At 46.4% G+C, this 17,067-nt stretch overlaps 1 protein-coding gene across 1 annotated transcript in view; it reads left to right on the forward strand.

The window, feature by feature from the left end:
• Positions 1-17,067, forward strand: part of LOC144669477 (circularly permutated Ras protein 1-like) — a 104,276-nt gene that overhangs the window by 8,883 nt on the left and 78,326 nt on the right. The window contains exon 5 of the mRNA XM_078531950.1: positions 6,083-6,169. Coding sequence (XP_078388076.1) covers positions 6,083-6,169 — 87 coding nt within the window. The remainder of the gene's footprint in view (positions 1-6,082; positions 6,170-17,067) is intronic.

Raw genomic sequence — 17,067 nt, forward strand, 5'->3', positions numbered from 1 at the left:
TGGATTTAAACTAAATTGACAGGGGGATGGGATCCTGAAAAGTAGTTCAGAGGGGAGAGAAACTGAGATGGAATTAGAAGTTAAAACACGAGTAAGTGAGTCTGGAAAGCAAAGGAAACAGGCTAGATAAGAAAGAAGTGAGTTTAGTGAGGCTAAATGGAATATATTTCAATGCACGGGGCCTGAGGAATAAGACAGATGAGCTGAGGGCACAGATTGACACGTGGGAGTGTGATATCATAACTGTGACCGAGGCTTAGCTAAAAGAGCAGGATCAGCAGCTCAACATTCCTGGTTATAGGATATTCAGACTGGGTAGAGAGGGTGATAGAAGGAATCAATTATAGCAGTGAGGAGGGATGATATCCTGGAAGGATCATCAAATGAGGCCATATGGTTAGAAGTAAAAAACACAAAATGGGCAAACACGCTGCTGGGTGTGTGCTATAGACCCCCAAACAGTCAGGGAGAGATAGAGGATCAAATATGTAATCAAATTTCAGAGAAGTGTAAGAATAATAAGGCAGTAATAGTAGGGGATTTTAACTACCCAACTATTAATGGGGATAGTTTTAGTGTGCAAGGTAGGGAGGGAGCAAAATGCTTAATTTGCACCCAGGAGAATGTTTTTAACCAGTGGGTAGAAAGCCCAACAAGGGAGGGGGCAGTTCTGGACCTAATATTCAGAAATGAGCCCGGGCATGTGCATGGCATATCAGTAGGGGAGCATTTTGGAGATAGTGACCATAACTCAGTTAGATTTAGGATAGTTACAGAAAAGGATAAGGTTGGGCCAGGAATAAAAGTTGTAAACTGGGGAAAGGCTAATTTTATTAAGATGAGATACGATTTGGCCCAAGTGGACTGGGAGCAGCTACTTGTAGATAAAACTGTCAGAGCAGTGGGAGGCATTCAAGGAGGAAATAGCGAGAGTACAGGGTAAATATGTTCCCGTAAAGACAAAGGAGTGTCCCAAGTCCAGAGAACCCTGGATGTCAAGGGACATAAAGATTAGGAATAAGAAAAAAAGAGAAGCTTCAGGCAGATACCGAGGGCTCAATACGGCCGAATCCCTAGAGGATATAAAAAGTGCAGAGGGAACTTAAAAAGGGAATTAGGAAAGCTAAGAGAGAGCATGAGAAAGTATTGGTGGATAAAATAAAGGAAAACCCAAAGAGGTTTTTTAAATATATAAAGACCAAGCGAATAACTAGGGAAAGAGTAGGGCCAATTAGGGACCATAGAGATAATGTGAGCGTGGACCTGGAAGATGTGGGTACAGTCCTCAATGAATACTTTGGCATTGGTCTTCACAATAGAAAAGGACGACACAGGTATAGACATCAGGGTGGAGGACTGTGAAATATTAGAGGAAATTAACATAGAGAGAGAGGAGGTACTAGCGGGTTTAGTAGCCTTAAAAGTGGATAAATCTGCAGGCCCGGATGAGATGTGTCCCAGGCTGTTGAGGGAGGCAAGGGAAGAGATATCAGGGGCCCTGGCAATAATTTTCAAATCCTCTCTGGCCACAGGTGAGGTGCCAGAGGACTGGAGGACTGCTAATGTTGTCCCATTATTAAAAAAGGGAGGAAGGGATAGACCAGGAAATTACAGGCCAGTCAGTCTAACCTCGGTGGTGGGGAAGTTACTAGAAAGAATTCTGAGGGACAGAATATATCTACACTTGGAGAGACATGGATTAATCAGGGATAGTCAGCATGGATTTGTTAAGGGAAAGTCGTGTTTGACAAATTTGATCAAATTTTTTGAGGAGGTAACCAGGAGTGTTGATGAGGGCAATGCATTTGATGTGGTCTACATGGACTTTAGCAAGGCTTTTGATAAGGTCCCTCATGGCAGACTGGACAAGAAAGTAAGAGTCCTTGGGATCCAAGGCAAAGTGGCACATTGGATCCAAAATTAGCTGAGAGGCAGGAAGCAGAGGGTGATGGTAGAGGGATGTTTCTGTGACTGGAAGTCTGTTTCCAGTAGGGTTCCACAGGATTTGGTGCTGGGACCCTTGCTGTACATAAATGATTTGGACTTAAATGTAGGGGGTATGATCAAGAAGTTCGCGGATGACACAAGAATTGGTGGGATGGTAAATAGTGAGGAGGATAGCGGTAAACTGCAGGAGGATATGAATGGACTGGTCAGGTAGGCAGAGCCGTGCCCTCCTTCATGAATAGCCTCCTTCTGTGCTCTAAACGTCTGAGTCATTGATGAAGCAGCTGAAGGTGGTTGGGCCGAGGACACTACCCTGAGGAACTCCTGCAGTGATGCCTTGGAGCTGAGATGATTGACCACCAACAACCACAACCATCTTCCTTCATGCTGGTTATGACTCCAACCAGTAGAGAGTTTTCTCCAAATTTTCATTGACTCCAGTTTTGCTTGGGCTCCTTGATGTCACACTTGGTCAAATGCTGCCTTGATGTCAAGGGCAGTCACTCTCACCTCACCTTGGGAGTTCAGCTCTTTAGTCCATGTTTGAACCAAGACTGTAATGAGGTCAGGAGCTGAGTGGCCCTGGCGGAAGCCAAACTGGGCGTCAGTGAGCAGGTTATTGCTAAACAAGTGTCACTTGATAGCACTGTTGATGACCCCCTTCCATTACTTTACTGATAATTGAGAGTAGACTGATGGGGCGGTAATTGGCCGGGTTGGATTTATCCTGCTTTTTGTGTATAGGACATACCTGGGCAATTTTTAATGTTGCCGGGTAGATGTCAGTGTTGTTGCTGTACTGGGACAGCTTGGCTAGGGGTGTGGCAACTTCTCGAGCTCTGGTCTTCAGTACTATTGCCGAAATATTGTCAGGGCCCATAGCCTTTGCAGTATCCAGTGCCTTCAGCCATTTCCTGACATCACCTGGGGTGAATCAAAAAGGCTGGAGGCTGGAACCTGGGTGATGCTGGAGGAGGCCGAGATGGATCGTTCATTCGGCACTTTTGGCTGAAGATTGTTGCGAATGCTTCAACCTTATCTCTTGTACTGATGTGCTGGGCTCCTCCATCATTGAGGATGGGGATTTATGAGGAACCTCCTCCTCCAGTGAGTTTTTGTATTCTCCACTGCCATTCAGGACTGGATGTGGCAGGACTGCAGGGCTTAGATCTGATTCCGCTGGTTGTGGGATCGCTTAGCTCTGTCTATCACTTGCTGCTGTTTGACACGCAAGTAGTCCTGTGTTGTAACTTCACCAGGTTGACACCTCATTTTTAGGTATGCCTGATACTGCTTCTGGCATGCCCTCCTGCACTCTTCATTGAACCAGGGCTGATCCCCTGGCTTGATGGTAATGGTAGATGGTAATGGGGGATATGCTGGGCCATGAGGTTACAGATTGTGGTTGAGTACAATTCTGCTGCTGCTGATGGCCCACTGCGTCTCATGGATGCCCAGTCTTGACTTGCTAGATCCATTTGAAATCTATCCCATTTAGCATGGTGGTAGTGCCACAAACACAATGGAGGGTATCCTCAATGTGAAGGCGGGACTTCGTCTCCACAATGACTGTGCTGACTGTATCTTGCTGATACTATCATGGACAGATGCATCTGCGGCAGGCAGGTTGGTGAGGATGAGATCAAGTATGTTTTTCTCTTATGTTGGTTCCCTCACCACCTGCCGCAGACCCAGTCTAGCAGCTATGTCCTTTAGGACTCGGCCAGCTCGGTCAGTGATGGTGCTACCGAGCCACTCTTGGTGATGGACTTTGAAGTCCCTCACGCAGAGTACATTCTGTGCCCTTGCCACCCTCAGTGCTTCCTCCAAGTGGTGTTCAACATGGAGGAGCACTGATTCACCAGCAGAGGAGGTGCAGTACATGCTTATCAGCAGGAGGTTTCTTTGCCTATCTTTGACCTGATGCCATGAGACTTCTTGGAATCTGGAGTCAATATTGAGGACTCCGAGTGAAACTCCCTCCTGACTATGTCCCATTGTGCTGGCACTCTGCTGGGTCTGTCCTGTTGGTGGGACAGGACATACCCATGGATGGTGATGGTGGTGTCTGGGACATTGTAAGGTATGATTCCATGAGGATGACTCTGTCAGTCTGTGGGACAACTCCCCCTTCAGCACAACCCCCTGTTATGATGCGGCAGATGATGTGTGCCAGGTGGATCAAATCCACTTTCACAATGGTTTTGCAATTTATTTCGAGATGCGCGCCCTGAGTTCGGAAGTAATAAGTCCACCAAGACTTTCAGATTTTTAAAAAAACCTAAATTAAAATATTTATTAACAAAAGAGAAGATTTCAAGCATGGAACTACAAATTACTACTATAATAACTCCTAAAATCCCTCATTAACCTGGCTTCTAGTTACATCCCCTTTAAGGCAATGGTCTAGAAATAGATTTTAGATTTTAAACAGATCCAGCAAATTAACACGATGCCCTGGACAGTGGAATTCAAACCGGCTCTCGCCAGCTTTGGACAGCAGGCTAATGCACAAATACCGGCAGCTTCACTCACTTCTTTTAGATCTTATAATGCCTTCCCCTGACGCAAAGCCTTATTCTCCTTTATATATATTTCTCCCTTTTTAGTATGTAAATTCCATTGTTTCCATATGTCTTTGGAACTTTGCCTTTCTCATAATATAAATCTTTTCATGTCGCCAATATATGTTGTCAGTAACCCTTGAGTAAAATAAACACATTCCTTAGCCTTGCCTGTCTGGCTATTTGTAAACAGACTCAGATCCCTTTGAAAACCAAATCTCCCTTCATCTATCTAAAAATGTAAATTCCTTCACACTTTACATGCTAAGGCTCCATCCATGTTTACTCATTAGCGTATTAAAGACACTTCTACACCTTCCTACTTTTGATAACTTCAACTTGCAGTCTGCTTGGCTACAAAATGTAATTAAATCTCTCACACACAGAACAACACAACCCCCCATAAACCTACTTTACAATAAACCTAATTTACAATCAAAATATTATGAAAATGATTATACTACCATGACACCTCCAGATGTTGGTGGGGGGACTTTGCCATTGTTGTTTTCGGTACCGAGGTTGATGATGGGCGGTTCACCCAGTTTCATTCTTTATTGGCTTTTTAGCAGTTTGTTACAACTGAGTGGCTTGCTTGGACATTTTAGAGGGCGGTAAAGAGTCAATCACATTGTTGTGGGTCTGGAGTCACAGATCAGGTAAGGGTGGCAGATTTCCTTCCCTAAAAGGCATTCATGAACTGGATGGGTTTTTATGACAATACAATAAAGGCAAAATACTGTGGATGCTGGAAATCTGAAACAAAAACAAAAAATGCTGGAAAAACTCAGCAGGTCTGACAGTGTCTGTGGAAGGAAAGACAGAGTTAATGTTTCGAGTCTGTATGAAGAAGAGTCATATGGACTCAAAACGTTAACTCTGTTTTACTCTCCGCAGACGCTGTTAGACCTGCTGAGTTTTTCCAGCATTTTTGTTTTTTGTTTTGTGTTTTTATGACAATGGTTTCAGATTTTTATTGAATTCAAATTCCACCATCTGCTGTGATGGGATTTCAGCCCAGGTCCCTAGAGCATTACCCTGGGTCTCTGGATTAATAGCCCAGTGACAATACCAGTACACACCGTCTCCCCCAGTGATAATCAACATGGAGAACTACTGATTCATCTCAGGGATGGAACAGTGATCAGTAAAATGTTTCCATTTCTTTGTCCTTGTTGGCACCTTTTCCAGGGCCCTTCCCACCTGACTTTGTAACCGTGCCCACACACTGGCAAACCAACTGCCAATATCTGAGAAAGCTTCATTCTTTACCTAATACGCCGAGATCTTGCTGACTGCTTCATGTTTGGTCCAGAGACTTGACTCAGTTAAGGGTATAATTGTCTGAATTGTGTTTGTTTGACAATCTGGCCTGGTAAATTCCATTCACTTTTGCAAGTTTCCATTGTGATTTGAATCATCACCTATGGGCTGTTCCAGAACCCTTTACTATTTACTTATCTCCTATTTACACTTTACTATTGTATTTGCTTTATGTCCTTGGTGCCTCACACTGTGGTGTGTTTATTTAGCTGCTGAAACATTAACATCTTTCATTCCTTTTTTGCCAGCATTTCTGCAGCAAGAGAAAGAAGAATTGAAGGGGAACATCAATGTGGTGTTGGTGAACTTGGGGAAGCTGGTCAACGTCAAGGATGGTAAATATTAACATTCATTAAGATTCACTGATCCTACAATCACTGTACCACATAATCTATTGCTAAGAGCACATGTTGTACAGTACAAGTCACATAATACAGTGTTAATATTATCCTGTACTGGGCGTGGGAATTTTCCATTTCCACAGGGGGAGGTGGTGATGTTGTGATAGTGTCACTGAACTAGTAATCCAGACGCCCAGGCTAATGCTCTGGGGACATGGGTTCAAACCCACCATAGTAGCTAGTGGAATTTAAATTCAATTAATGAATAAATCTGTCTTGGTAACCATGACAACTATCATTGATTGTTGGAAAAACCCATCTGGTTCACCAATGTCCTTTTAGAGAAGGAAATCTGCTGTCCTTACCTGGCCTGGCCCTACACGTGACTCCAGACCCACAGCAATGTGGTTGATTCTCAACTGCCCTTTGAAATGGCCAAACAAACCACTCAGTTCAAGGGCAGTTAGTGATGGGGAAGAAATGCTGGTCTTGCCAGCGACACCTGCATCCTATGAAAGAATAAAAAAATCCCCCATTCCTTACCTGAGAAACAAATGGCCAACAGTGAAAATTTGGGCAAAAGCCCTGAGAAGACCAGATGGAATTTTTAGGAGGGTTAGAAATGGAGGTAGAAGCAATTTAAAAAAAATAAATTATTCTCTTGTTATTTATAAGGGATTTGAACCCATATCCTCGGAGCATTAGCCTGGGCCTTTGGCATGACCACTATGCCACTCTAAATCATAGTCCTACACATGGGTGGTGAGCTGCTTAAGTAGCTGGAAAAGTCCTCCTGACCCCATTGAAGCCTTTGGCTTTGCCTTGCCACTTCCTGCTGTGCCAGCTCAGCTCCACATGGTCACAGCATATTTTCCACCACCTGGTGAGAGGAGAAAGGCCACTGGACCACTCGGTAAGGCCTGAATCTGAAAATGGTTCAGGCTTCTGACACTGGGCTGCTCTGTCAGCTTCCGTCATTTTGAAGCTAAAACTTTTCCCCATTGATTTCTCCGAGTTGTGTTTTTCAGGCAGTGGGAAGCCTCCATACCACACGCAGTTGCTCACTGTTTCTGTGTGAGAGTGTCAGAAAGGTATTGGACAGTAAGGGACGTCATGCCTGAATCTGTATCTGTCACATAACAGTCAGTCCGTAGAATCCTACCTGAAAGTTGTTTATTAATTCTAAGAATATAATTCATAATGACATAACCAAGAGTCCAGAGTTCATAGGCCTGACATGGGATTGGTTTGCCGATTTTGTCCTCACTTATCACCCCACCAGCCTCCACATTCAAAGGATCACCCTCCGCCATTTCCGCCAACTCCAGCATGATGCCACCACCAAACACATCTTCCCTTCATCCCCCCTGGTGGCATTCCGTAGGGATCGTTCCCTCCGGGACACCCTGGTCCACTCCTCCATCACCCCCTACACCTCAACCCCCTCCCACGGCACCTTCCCACGCAACCGCAGAAGGTGCAACACCTGCCCCTTTACCTACCCCCTCTTCACCATCCAAGGGCCCAAACACTCCTTTCAAGTGAAGCAGCATTTCACTTGCACTTCCCTCAATTCAGTCTACTGCATTCGCTGCTCCCAATGCGGTTTCCTCTACATTGAAGAGACCAAACGCAGACTGGGTGACCGCTTTGCGGAACACCTTCGGTCTGTCCACAAGCATGACCCAGACCTCCCTGTCGCTTGCCATTTCAACACACCACCCTGCTCTCATGCCCACATGTCCGTCCTTGGCCTGCTGCATTGTTCCAGTGAAGCTCAACGCAAACTGGAGGAACAGCACCTCATCTTCCGACTAGGCACTTTACAGCCTTCCGGACTGAATATTGAGTTCAACAATTTCAGACCATGAACTCTCTCCTCCATCTTCACTCTTTTGTTAATCCAATTTTTATTGATTTAGTTATTTTTAAATGTTATTATTTTATTTGTTTCTTTCTTTATTTTTTAAAATCCTTTTTCCTCAAACCCCCTCACCCCACAGGGCCATCTTGTTTCTATATTGTACTTGCACAGACACTTTTTCTGCTATTAACACCTTCTGCTATCTTACCTTTATACCTCTATCAGCACCTTCTTTACTCTTTGCCACTACCATTAACACTCCCTTTGTCTTGTGTCCATGGCAATTTTGTCAATCTCTCCTTAGCTGTAACCTATCCCTGACCTTCTATCTTGCTTCACCTGCTCCACACCCTCTTAAACAGTATAAATTTCATCACATTTCTACTTCTCTTTAGCTCTGAAGAAGAGTCATACAGACTCGAAACGTTAACTCTGTTTCTCTCTCCACAGATGCTGTCAGACCTGCTGAGTTTTCCAGCATTTTCTGTTTTTATTTCACATTTCCAGATTTTGCAGTTTTTTGCTTTCACCTAAACTTAGGAAATGGGAGCCATACAGACCCTCGAGTGTATTGTGCCTTTCAGTAAGATAATGGCTGAACTACCTCATCACAACTTTCTTGCCTTATTCCCATTTCTCTTGATTCCCTTAGTGTCCAGATTTCTATTGATCTTAGTCCTAAATATACTCAATGACTGAGCAATGACAGCCTCTGGTGCAGAGTATTCCAAAGATTCACAATTCCCTGAGCAAAAATCTCCTCATCGCAGCCTAAGTGACCCTTTATCCTGAGAGTATGACCCTGGATCTGGACACTCCAGCCAATGGGGCACAGCCACTCAGCAATTATCCTGTGAAGCCCTCTAAGAATTTTATACATTTCAATTAGATCATTTCCCATTCTTTGAAATTCCAAAGATTGTCGCGCCATTCTACTCAATCTCTCCTCATGGGGCAGCCTCTTATTGCAGGAATCAAAACAAGTGAATCTTCACTGCAGCCCCTCTAAGACAAGTAAGTAGGTAAGGAGACCAAAATTATACAGAAGGTATGGTTTCATCAAGGCTCTATACTTTTTTATTCACTCACAGGATGTGGCTTCGCTGGCTGGGCCAGCATTTATTGTCCATCTCTAGTTGCCCTTGAGAAGTTGGTGGTGAGCTGCCTTCTTGAACCGCTGCAGTCCATGTGGTGTAGTTACACCCACAGTGCTGTTAGGGAGGGAATTCCAGGATTCCCAGTGACAGTGAAGGAACGGTGATATATTTCCAAGTCAGGATAGTGAGTGGCTTGGAGGGGAACTTCCAGATGGTGGTGTTCCCATCCATCTGCTGCCCTTGGCCTTCTAGATGGTAGTAGTTGTGGGTTTGGAAGGTGCTGTCGAAGGAGCCTTGGTGAATTCCTGCAGTGCATCTTGTAGATGGTACACACTGCTGCTACTGTGTGTCGGTGGTGGAGGGAGTGAATGTTTGTGGATGTGGTGCTAAGCAGGCTGCTTTGTCCTGGATGGTGTCAAGCTTCTCGAGTGTTGTGGGAGCCTCACTCATCCAGGCAAGTGGAGAGTATTCCATCACACTCCTGACTTGTGCCTTGTAGATGGTGGACAGGCTTTGGGGAGTCAGGAGGTGAGTTACTCACTGCAGGATTCCCAGCCTCTGACCTGCTCTTGCAGCCACAGTATTTATATGGCTAGTCCAGTTCAGCTTCTGGTCAATGGTAACCCCCAGGATGTTGATAGTGGGGGATTCAGTGATGGTAATGCCATTGAATGTCAAGGGGTGATGGTTAGATTCTCTCTTGTTGGAGATGGTCATTGCCTGACACTTGCCAATGTTGCTTGCCACTTGACAGCCCAAGCCTGGATATTGTCCAGGTCTTACTGCATTTGGGCATGGATTGCTTTAGTATCTGAGGAATCGCGAATGGTGCTGAACATTGTGCAATCATCAGTGAACATCCCCACTTCTGACCTTATGATGGAAGGAAGGTCATTGATGAAGCAGCTGAAGATGGTTGGGCTGAGGACACTACCCTGAGGAACTCCTGCAGTGATATCCTGGAGCTGGGATGACTGACTCCAACCACAACCATCTTCCTTTGTGCTAGGTATGACTCCAACCAGCGGAGAGTTTTCCCCCTGATTCCCATTGACTCCAGTTTTGCTAGGGCTCCTTGATGCCACACTCGGTCAAATGCTGCCTTGATGTCAAGGGCAGTCACTCTCACCTCACCTCGGGAGTTCAACACTTTTGTCCATATTGGAACCAAGGCTGTAATGAGGTCAGGAGCTAAGTGGCCCTGGCAGAACCCAAACTGGTCGTCAGTGAGCAGGTTATTGCTAAGCAGTGCTGCTTGATAGCACTGTTGATGACCCCTTCCATTACTTTACTGATGATTGAGAGTAGGCTGATGGGGGTGGTAATTGGATGGGTTGGATTTATCCTGCTTTTTGTGTACAGGACATACCTGGGCAATTTTCCACATAGCCGAGTAGATGCCAGTGTTGTAGCTGTACTGGGACAGCTTGGCTAGGGGCACGGCAAGTTCTGGAGCACATGTCTTCAGCACTATTGCCGGAATATTGTCAGGGCCCATAGCCTTTGCAGTATCCAGTACCTTCAGCCATTTCTTGATGTCACGTGGAGTGAATCGAATTGGCTGAAGACTGGCGTCTGTGATGCTGGGGACCTCCGGAGGAGGCCGAGATGGATCATCTACTCGGCACTTCTGGCTGAAGATTGTTGTGAATGCTTCAGCCTTATCTTTTGCACTGATGTGCTGGGCTCCTCCATCATTGAGGATGGGGATATTTGTGGAGCCTCCTCCTCCAGTGAGTTGTTCAATTGTCCACTGTCATTCACGACTGGATGTGGCAGGACTGCAGAGCTTAGATCTGACCCGTTGGTTGCGGAATTGCTTTGCTCTGTCTATCACTTGCTGCTTATGCTGTTTAGCACGCGAGTAGTCCTGTGTTATAGCTTCACCAGGTTGACACCTCATTTTTAGGTATGCCTGGTGCTGCTCCTGGCATGCCCTCCTGCACTCGTCATTGAACCGGGGCTGATCCTTTGGTTTGATGGTAATGGGGGATTTGCTGGGCCATGAGGTTACAGATTGTGGTTGAGTACAATTCTGCTGCTGCTGATGGCCCACAGATCTGTTCAAAACCTACCCCATTTACCACGTTGGTAGTGCCACACAACATGAAGGAGGCTATCCTCAATGTGAAGGTGGGACTTTGTCTCCACAATGACTGTGCGGTGGTCACTCCTACCGATACTGTCATGGACAGATGTATCTGCGGCAGGCAGGTTGGTGAGGATGAGGTCAAGTATGTTTTTCCCTCTTGTTGGCTCCCTCACCACCCGCTGCAGACCCGGTCTAGCAGCTATGTCCTTTAGGACTCGGCTAGTGACGCTACTGAGCCACTCTTGGCGATTGAGTACATTCTGTGCCGTTGCCACCCTCAGTGCTTCCTCCAAGTGTTGTTCAACATGGAGAAGCACTGATTCACCAGCTGAGGGAGGGCAGAATGGCAATCAGCAGGAGGCAATAATTGGCCATTTGACCTAACCAGACATTAACTGCGATAGCTTTAGTACACAAGGTCGGGGGTGGGGCAGCAAAAGTCTTTAGTTGCATCCAGGAGAACTTTGTTAGCCAGTACGAAGAAAGTCCAACAAGGGAGGGGGTAGTTCTGGATCTAATATTCAGAAATGAGCCCGGGCAGGTGGAAGGCCTATCAGTAGGGGAGCATTTTGGAGATAATGACAAAAGCTCAGTTAGATTTAGGATAGTTATAGAAAAGGATAAGGTTGGGCTGGGAATAAAAGTTGTAAACTGGGGAAAGGCTAATTTTACTAAGATGAGATATGATTTGGCCCAAGTGGACTGGGAGCAGCTACTTGTAGATAAAACTGTGTCGAGCAGTGAGAGACATTCAAGGAGGAAATAGCGAGAGTACAGGGTAAATATGTTCCTGTAAAGACAAAGGAGTGTCCCAAGTCCGGAGAACCCTGGATGTCAAGGGACATAAAGGTTAGGAATAAGAAAAAAAGAGAAGCTTCAGGCAGATACCGAGGGCTCAATACGGCCGAGTCTCTAGAGGATATAAAAAGTGCAGGTGGGAACTTAAAAAGGAAATTAGGAAAACTAAGAGAGAGCATGAGAAAGCATCGGTGGATAGAATAAAGGAAAACACAGGTTTTTTAAATAAATAAAGACCAAACGAATAACTAGGGAAAGAGTAGGGCCAATTAGGGACCATAGAGATAATGTGAGCGTGGACCTGGAAGATGTGGGTACAGTCCTCAATGAATACTTTGCGTTGGTCTTCACAATAGAAAAGGACGACACAGGTATAGACATCAGGGTGGAGGACTGTGAAATATCAGAGGAAATTAACATAGAGAGAGAGGAGGTACTGACGGGTTTTGCAGCCTTAAAAGTGGGTAAATCTGCAGGCCCGGATGAGATGTATCCCAGGCTGTTGAGGGAGGCAAGGGGAGAGATATCAGGGGCCCTGGCAATAATTTTCAAATCCTCTCTGGCCACAGGTGAGGTGCCAGAGGACTGGAGGATGCTAACATTGTCCCATTATTAAAAAAGGGAGGAAGGGATAGACTAGGAAATTACAGGCCAGTCAGTCTAACCTCGGTGGTGGGGAAGTTACTAGAAAGAATTCTGAGGGACAGAATATATCTGCACTTGGAGAGACACGGATTAATCAGGGATAGTCAGCATGGATTTGTTAAGGGAAAGTCGTGTTAGACAAATTTGATCAAATTTTTTGAGGAGGTAACCAGGAGTGTTGATGAGGGCAATGCATTTGATGTGGTCTACATGGACTTTAGCAAGGCTTTTGATAAGGTCCCTCATGGCAGACTGGTCAAGAAAGTAACAGCCCTTGTGATCCAAGGCAAAGTGGCACATTGGATCCAAAATTAGCTGAGAGGCAGGAAGCAGAGGGTGATGGTAGAGGGATGTTTCTGTGACTGGAAGTCTGTTTCCAGTAGGGTTCCACAGGGCTCAGTGCTGGGGCCCTTGCTGTACATAAATGATTTGGACTGAAATGTAGGGGGTATGATCAAGAAGTTCGCGGATGACATGAAAATTGGTGGGATGGTAAATAGTGAGGGGGATAGCCGTAAACTGCAGGAGGATATGAATGGACTGGTCAGGTGGGCAGAGCAGTGGCAAATGGAATTTAACCCAGAAAAGCATGAGGTAATGCACTTGGGGAGGGCTAACAAGGCAAGGGATTACACTATGAATGGTAGGACCCTGGAAAGTACGGAAGATCAGAGGGACCTTGGTGTGCATATCCACAGATCCCTGAAGGTAGCAGGGCAGTTAGATAAGGTGGTTAAGAAGGCATATGGAATACTTGCCTTTATTAGCTGAGGCATAGAATACAAGAGCAAGGAGGTTATGCGGGAATTGCATAAAACACTGGTTAGGGCACAACTGGAGTACTGTGTGCAGTTCTGGTCACCACATTATCGGAAGGATGTGATTGCACTGGAGAGGGTGCAGAGGAGATTTACCAGGATGCTGCCTGGGCTGGAGGGTCTGAGCTATGAGGAAAGATTGGATAGGCTGGGATAAAAGCAAAAAACTGCGGATGCTGGAAATCCAAAACAAAAACAAAAATACCTGGAAAAACTCAGCAGGTCTGGCAGCATCTGCGGAGAGGAACACAGTTAACGTTTCGAGCCCGAATGACCCTTCAATAGAACTAAGTAAAAATAGAAAAGAGGTGAAATATAAGCTGGTTTAAGGGGGGGTGGGACAGGTAGAGCTGGATAAAGGGCCAGTGATAGGTGGAGATAACCAAAAGATGTCACAAACAAAAGGACAAAGAGGTGTTGAAGGTGGTGATATTATCTAAAGGAATGTGCTAATTAAGGGTAGAAAGCAGGACAAGCAAGTGACAGATAGCTCTAGTGGGGGTGGGTTAGAGGGAAGGGATCGAAATAGGCTAAAAGGCAGAGATAAAACAATGGATGGAAATAAATTTAAAAATAATGGAAATAGGTGGGAAAAGAAAAATCTATATAAATTATTGGAAAAAAAAGAGGAGGATCGGAAAGGGGGTGGGGATGGAGGAGAGAGTTCATGATCCAAAGTTGTTGAACTCAATATTCAGTCCGGAAGGCTGTAAAGTGCCTAGTCGGAAGATGAGGTGCTGTTCCTCCAGTTTGTGTTGAGCTTCACTGGAACATTGCAGCAGGTCAAGGACGAACATGTGGGCATGAGAGCAGGGTGGAGTGTTGAAATGGCAAGCGACAGTGAGGTCTGGGTAATGCTTGTGGAAAGACCGAAGGTGTTCTGCAAAGCAGTCACCCAGTCTGCGTTTGGTCTCTCCAATGTAGAGGAAACGGCATTGGGAGCAGCGAATGCAGTAGACTGAATTGAGGGAAGTGCAAGTGAAAAGCTGCTTCACTTGAAAGGAGTGTTTGGGCCCTTGGACGGTGAGGAGAGGGGAAGTAAAGGGGCAGGTGTTGCACCTTCTGCGGTTGCGTGGGAAGGTGCCGTGGGAGGGGGTTGAGGTGTAGGGGGTGATGGAGGAGTGGACCAGGGTGTCCCGGAGGGAACGATCCCTGCGGAATGCTGCCAGGGGGAGTGAAGGGAAGATGTGTTTGGTGGTGGCATCATGCTGGAGTTGGCGGAAATGGCGGAGGATGATCCTTTGAATGCGAAGGCTGGTGGGGTGATAAGTGAGGACAAGGGGGACCCTATCATGGTTCTGGGAGGGAGAGGAAGGTGTGAGGGCGGATGCGCGGGAGATGGGCCGGACACGGTTGAGGGCCCTGTCAACGACCATGGGTGGAAAACCTCGGTTAAAGAAGAAGGAAGACATGTCAGAGGAACTGTTTTTGAAAGTGGCATCATCAGAACAGATGTGACGGAGGCGAAGGAACTGAGAGAATGGGATGGACTCCTTACAGGAAGCGGGGTGTGAGGAGCTGTAGTCGAGGTAGCTGTGGGAGTCGGTAGGCTTGTAATGAATATTGGTGGACAGTCTATCACCAGAAATTGAGACAGAGAGGTCAAGGAAGGGAAGGGAAGTGTCAGAGATGGACCATGTGAAAATGATGGAGGGGTGGAAATTGGAAGCAAAATTAATACATTTTTCCAGGTCCAGATGAGAGCATGAAGCAGCACCGAAGCAATCATCGATGTACCGGAGAAAGAGTTGTGGGAGGGGGCCGGAGTAGGACTGGAACAAGGAATGTTCCACGTACCCCATAAAGAGACAGGCATAGCTGGGGCCCATGCGGGTACCCGTAGCCACACCTTTGATTTGGAGGAAGTGAGAGGAGTTTAAGGAGAAATTGTTCAGTGTGAGAACAAGTTCAGCCAGACGGAGGAGAGTAGTGGTGGATGGGGATTGTTCGGGCCTCTGTTCAAGGAAGAAGCTAAGGGCCCTCAGACCATCCTGGTGGGGGATGGAGGTGTAGAGGGATTGGACGTCCATGGTGAAGAGGAGGCGGTTGGAGCCAGGGAACTGGAAATTGTTGATATGATGTAGGGTGTCAGAGGAATCACGGATGTCGGTGGGAAGGGACTGGACAAGGGGAGAGAGAATGGAGTCAAGATAGCAAGAAATGAGTTCTGTGGGGCAGGAACAGACTGACACGATCGGTCTGCCGGGACAGTCCTGTTTGTGGATTTTGGGTAGGAGGTAGAAGTGGGCCGTCCGAGGTTGGGAGACTATCAGGTTGGAAGCTGTGGAAGGAAGATCTCCAGAGGAGATGAGGTCAGTAACAGTCCTGGAAACAATGGCTTGATGTTCAGTGGTGGGGTCATGGTCCAGGGAGAGGTAGGAGGAAGTGTCTGCGAGTTGACGCTCAGCCTCTGCGAGGTAGAGGTCAGTGCGCCAGACAACAACAGCACCACCCTTGTCAGTGGGTTTGATGACCTGGGTTGGACCTGAGGTAACGGAGTGCAGTAAGTTCAGAGAGAGACAGGTTAGAGTGGGTGAGAGGAGCAGAGAGATTGAGACGACTAATGTCACACCGACAGTTCTCAAAGAAAAGGTCAAGAGAAGGTAAGAATCCAGAGGGAGGGGTCCAGGTGGAGGGAGAATATTGGAGGTGGGTAAAAGGATCCGTTGAACGGGGAGAGGACTCCTGCCCAAAGAAGTGAGCACGGCGACGAAGGTGGCGGAAGAAGAGTTCAGCATCGTGCCGAGCCCAAAATTCATTGAGATGAGGGCGTAAGGGTATGAAACTAAGTCCTTGGATAGGCTGGGGTTGTTTTCCTTGGAGCAGCTAAGGTTGAGAGGTGACCTGATAAGAGGAGTATAAGATAATGAGGGGCATATATAGGGTGGCTAAGAAGGCACTTTTTCCATTAGTGGAGAGGTCAATAACCAGGGGGCATAGATTTAAGGTAAGAGGTAGAAGGCTAAGAGGGGAGTTGAGGAGAAATCTTTTCATCCAGAGGGTGGTGGGAGTCTGGAACTCACTGCCTGAAAGGGTGGTTGAGTCAGAAACTCTTGTAACATTTAGGAAGTATTTAGATATTCACTTGCATTGCCATAACCTCCAGGGCTGGAAAATAGGATTAGTGTAGTCAGATGTTTGTTGACCCGTGTGGACACGATGGGCCGAATGGCCTACTTTTATGCCGTACACATCTATGAGTCTATCAATTTCCTTACCCGTGTTTGACTTGATGCCATAGACTTCATGGGGTCCAGAGTCGATGTTGAGGGCAGTGGGGACTGTATACCACTGTGCAGCCACCTGACACCACGATGGTGGTGTCTGAAACATTATCTGTAAGATATGATTCCGTGAGGATGACTAGTCTGTGAGACAGCTCTCCCAATGTTGACACTCGCCCCCAGATGTTAGTAAGGAGGGGTTTGTAGGGTCAACAGGGCTGAGTTTGCCACTGTCGTTTCCGGTGCCTTGATTGATGCCGGGTGGTCCGTCTGGTTTCATTCCTATTTTGGGACTTTGATACAACATTTGAGGGCATTTAAGAGTTAACCACATTGCTGTAGGAGTCACATGTA

This window comes from Cetorhinus maximus, chromosome 29 (genome assembly GCF_964194155.1).
Source record: "Cetorhinus maximus chromosome 29, sCetMax3.hap1.1, whole genome shotgun sequence".
NCBI lineage: Eukaryota > Metazoa > Chordata > Chondrichthyes > Lamniformes > Cetorhinidae > Cetorhinus > Cetorhinus maximus.